Source organism: Emiliania huxleyi, assembly GCF_000372725.1.
Source record: "Emiliania huxleyi CCMP1516 chromosome Unknown EMIHUscaffold_12, whole genome shotgun sequence".
Taxonomy (NCBI): Eukaryota; Haptophyta; order Isochrysidales; family Noelaerhabdaceae; genus Emiliania; species Emiliania huxleyi.
The window spans coordinates 614,561-618,905 of NW_005201392.1; the positions used below are offsets into that span (position 1 = coordinate 614,561).

The 4,345-nt window shown below is 70.7% G+C and overlaps 2 protein-coding genes across 2 annotated transcripts; both read right to left on the reverse strand.

Moving 5' to 3' along the window:
- Positions 1–732: 732 nt before the first annotated feature.
- Positions 733–1,869, reverse strand: EMIHUDRAFT_448993 (hypothetical protein; the record flags this gene model as incomplete). Its single annotated transcript, XM_005790474.1, has 5 exons — positions 733–790; positions 1,166–1,325; positions 1,526–1,578; positions 1,653–1,727; positions 1,802–1,869. Coding segments are annotated over 5 exons (414 nt in total), but the record flags the coding sequence as incomplete, so codon positions are not given.
- Positions 1,870–2,511: 642 nt separating this feature from the next.
- Positions 2,512–4,313, reverse strand: EMIHUDRAFT_448994 (hypothetical protein; the record flags this gene model as incomplete). Its single annotated transcript, XM_005790475.1, has 9 exons — positions 2,512–2,601; positions 2,675–2,740; positions 2,811–2,876; positions 3,156–3,200; positions 3,417–3,473; positions 3,549–3,599; positions 3,670–3,852; positions 3,929–4,027; positions 4,149–4,313. Coding segments are annotated over 9 exons (822 nt in total), but the record flags the coding sequence as incomplete, so codon positions are not given.
- Positions 4,314–4,345: the final 32 nt, after the last annotated feature.

The following is a 4,345-nucleotide window of genomic DNA, read 5'->3' on the forward strand; positions in this document are numbered from 1 at the left end:
GGGGGGGGGGGGGCACAGCTGGCGACAGGGGAGCGCCGCGCGCCCGTGTCGCCATCGTACACCGCCTCGACTTGCACGGCGTCCATGAACTCGAGGAGCAGGCGCGGCGGAGAGAGGAACGGCTCGAGGCCGCGCACCTGAGATATGGGGAGATATGGGGAGATATGGGGAGATATGGGGAGATATGGCGTCCCGAGGCCGCGCATCTGAGTGGCGAGTGTTGGAGCACTGATCATGCGGCGGAGATGCGGCGGAGATGCGGCGGAGATGCGGCGGAGATGCGGCGGAGATGCGGCGGAGATGCGGCGGAGATGCGGCGGAGATGCGGCGGAGATGCGGCGGAGATGCGGCGGAGATGCGGCGGAGATGCGGCGGAGAGGCGGCGGAGAGGCGGCGGAGAGGGGAAAGGCTCGGGCCAGTTCACGCAACGGGCTCCCCTCCTCTCTTGTCTCCCCTCCCTCCTCCCTTCTCTCCCCTCCCCGCCCCTCCCTCTCTTCTCTCCCCTCCCCTCTCCCTCCCATCCCCTTCCGCACACCTGCATCCGCACGCCGACCGGCGCGACGACGCTGCGGGCGGCGTCGAGGCGGGCCCCCGTCGCGTTTGCCGGAGAGGGCAGCTGAGGCCCAACCTGCAGCTGCGGCCCGAGTTGCTCGACGGCGAGGCTGACGTCGGGCGGCGGCGGCGGCGCCGGCAGAGAGAGGATCGCCTCTTGCGCCGCCTCAACTGCGCCTTGCGCGGCAGCAACTTGTGCCGCCAGGGCCGTGACCCGCTGCCGCGCCGCCGCGGCGACCTATGGACACGTCTCGGACACGTCAGGGGCGTGTCCCGGAGAGAGAGAGAGAGAGGGAGAGGGGGGGGGGGAGGGAGAGAGGGGGAGAGAGAGAGGGAGGGAGAGGGAGAGGGAGAGAGAGAAAGAGAGAGAGAGGGAGAGGGGGGAGGGAGAGAGGGGGAGAGAGAGAGGGAGGGAGAGGGAGAGGGAGAGAGAGAAAGAGAGAGAGAGAGAGAGAGAGAGAGAGAGAGAGAGAGAGAGAGAGAGAGAGGGAGAGGGAGAGAGAGAGAGGGAGAGGGGGGGGGGAGAGAGAGAGAGGAAGGGAGGGGGGGAGGGAGAGAGAGCAAAGGGGAGAGGGATAGAGGGAGGGAGGGAGAGACCGCCGCCACTGCAAACCTCCTCCGCGGCGGTCTGCTCCTCGGCCGCAGCGCGAGACTCGCCCGCCGTGAGCGCCGAGCGCGCCGCGCTGTGTGCGCGCTTCGCCGAGAGGCGCTTGAGCTGGGCCAAGGCCGCCGCCTCCGCCGCGCGCGCCGCCGCGAGCCGCTCCGTCTCGTACCTAATCGTAATGGGGAGATATGGGGAGATATGGGGAGACATGGGGAGATATGTCTCGTACCTAATCGTAATCGTAGTCATAATCAATCACGACGGTCATAGCCACAATTCGAGCCGCTCCGCCTCGTGCCTAGTCATTGACGAGAGAGAGAGAGCTCAGCCCCGACTGGTCAGCTTGCCGCGAGGCTCTCCCTCCCGCACCGGCTGAGCGTGCGGGCGTACGCCGCCGTGATGAGCTCGTGCCGCTTGCCGCCCTCGGCCTCCGCCTACGCCTCGATTTAGGATCGGAGTCGCGGCGTTCATTCGGGAGGGACTCGCTTGCCGCCGCCTCGGCCTCCGCCTCCGCGGCCGACGCGCGCACCGCCTCCGCCTCGGCAAAGGCAAGCTCGGACTGGCGCTCCGCCTGCCGCTCAATCAAGGGACGCTCTCCCTCACGCGTGCTGAGGAAGGCGAGCTCAAGAGGGGAACAGCCCATGCCTCGGCGGCGACGGCCGCCAGCTCGTCCGCCTCCGCCTCGGCGGCAGCGAGGTCGAGCTCGAGCGCCTACGCGACGCTGTCTCCACGTGTCTGCTCGCCACCCCTGCTCGGCCCCTCTGGGCGACGCCGCCGCGGGGCTCTTGGGGCGGCGGGGGGGGAAGGGGGGGGGGGCGGGGGGGGCGGGGGGAGAGGGCTGGGTGGAGGCGGCGGGTGGGGCGGCGGGGGGAGATGGCTGGACGGAGGCGAAGAAGGAGGCGGCGGGGGAGGAGGCGGCGGGGGAGGAGGCGGCGGGGGAAGAGGCGGCGGGGGAGGAGGCGGCGGGGGAGGAGGCGGCGGGGGAGGAGGCGGCGGGGGAGGAGGCGGCGGGGGAGGAGGCGGCGGCGGCGATGGTGGCTCGGGCTGCCTCGGCGGCCGCCTCCCGCTCGGCGCGCCGCTGCGCCTCCTCCGCACCGAACTTCTTCGCGCGCGCGACAGCCTCGGCCGCGTCGGCAGCCCGCTCCGCCTCCGCCACCTTCCGCTCGACGGAGCGCTGCAGGGCGAGCGACTCAGCCAGCCGGGCCTGCAGGAGTGGCACGTCTTCGTTCAGTCTCGACTGCGTCGCGCGCACAACGCGGCGCGACGCGTCCGGACGACACCTTGGCAGAGGCCGTGTCGACCCGCGCCTCGTCGAGCTGCTCCGACACCGCGGAGAGGGCGGCGGCGTGCGCCTGGTTCGCCGCCCGCAGCTCGGAGCGGTAGTCCGACTCGCGCACCGCCAGCTGCTCCTCCGCGCTGCGCAGCCGCGAGAGCAGCTCCGACGCCTAGAGACGTGTCCACGACGCGTCCGCGACACAACCACGACGGGGTGTGCGGCGCGAGCGGCATCTCCGCCGCCTCGCTCGCCGCCGCCTCCGCCTCCGCCTTAGTCTTGCTGACCGCAGCCTTGCGCTCGTTTCGAGCCTACGAACCAGCTCCTGACTGTGAGGCTTTCGTCCGTTGATCCACCGGCTTCTGCGCGCGGCGCCCGAGCCTCGCGCGCTGCGCGCCGCGCCGAGAGGAGCTCGTGGCGCAGATAGTCGATGCGGATGGAGCCCGCCTGGAGGGGAAGGGTAGGGGGCGGATGCGAGTCGTCGATGCGGATGCGAACCCGCAAGAGCCCGCAAGAGTGCGCGGGATTGCGTGGAAACGCGCCACTACCGTCTGTCAGCTGCCCTCACGGCTGCCCTCTCGGCTGCCTCTCGGCCGCCTCTCGGCCGCCTCTGCGCCGCCTCTGCGCCGCCTCTGCGCTGCCTCTGCGCTGTCTCTGCGCTGCCTCTGCGCTGCCTCTGCGCTGCCTCTGCGCTGCCTCTCGGCGCTCTCTCGGCTGCCTCCCCGCCTGGCTGCTCGTCTTGGACTGCGCCTCGAGCTCGCGGTTGAGCGCCTGAGGAAATGACTCACCCACCGCAGTCATTCTGTGAGCACATGCACATGCACATGCACATGCACATGCACACGCACATGCGTGAGGAGAGCGCGCGGGTGAGCGCCTCGCATTCGCCCTCCTGGGACGCGGTGCTGCCTTGCGACTGGCATCGCTCTCTCTCCCTTCTCGACTGTGTGCTAGCGTGGTCCCGGGGTTGGGTGCTAGCGTGAGCGCCTCGGTCTGCTCCGCGCGTGCCGTCGCCCGCTCGAGCTTCGCCTCCGTCGCTCGCAGCTTCGCCTGCGTCGCCTCGAACATGGCTGAGTAGCATTGCTGGTACTCTCATTGCTACTGCTGCTGGTGTTGCTGCTTCGCCTGCGCCGCCTCGAACTCAGCCGCGGTCGTCTCGGCGCGGCTCTCCTGCGAACACCAGGACAATCGTGACCACAACACCAGGAGGAGTCGAATCACAATGGGTGTTGCGCCAGACCTGCGACCGCTCGCTCTCGACGGCGGACCGGAGCCTCCGCCGCAACGTCGCACGGTAGGCTCGCGCACGGCGCATGGAGGCGGCGCCGCGCGCGCTCGTCTCGTCGAGGCGGGTGGCGATGGCTTCGGTCTGGTTGAGCACGCGCCGGATCACCTGCTCCTCCTCCTCGCGCTTCGCCTCGGCCTCGCGCCTCGCGCACCTGGCGGGACGCGTCGCGGACGCGTCGCGGACGTGTCGCGGGCGTGCGTCCGCCTCGCACCCTCGCGCGCCGGTTGAGAGTGAGAGCCTTGGAGAGGCGCGCCGCCCTGCGGCCTGCGCGCTGCACATCCTCCTCGAGGAGGGCGAGCTGCCCGCGCGCCTGTTGAGAGGTGGCACTGCTCGTTGACTGATGAAGCACTCTGTGTTGAAGCGCTCTCTGAGGAGGGGAGGGGGGGGGCGGGAAGCGAGGTGCGGCGGGCGATGATGGCTGCTCCACACACCTCGTTGGGCGAGAGCAAGGGCATGAGCGGCGCCGTTGATTGCACGGCGGGTGCGGCGCCGCTGTGGAGGGCAGGCGCCGGCGAGACGGGTGCGGCGCCGCTGTGGAGGGCAGGCGCCGGCGAGACGAGCGCAACGGCAAGGCCGGTGCAGATCAGGAGCGACATGGCTCTCACAACGATGAGGGAGGTGATGGGCC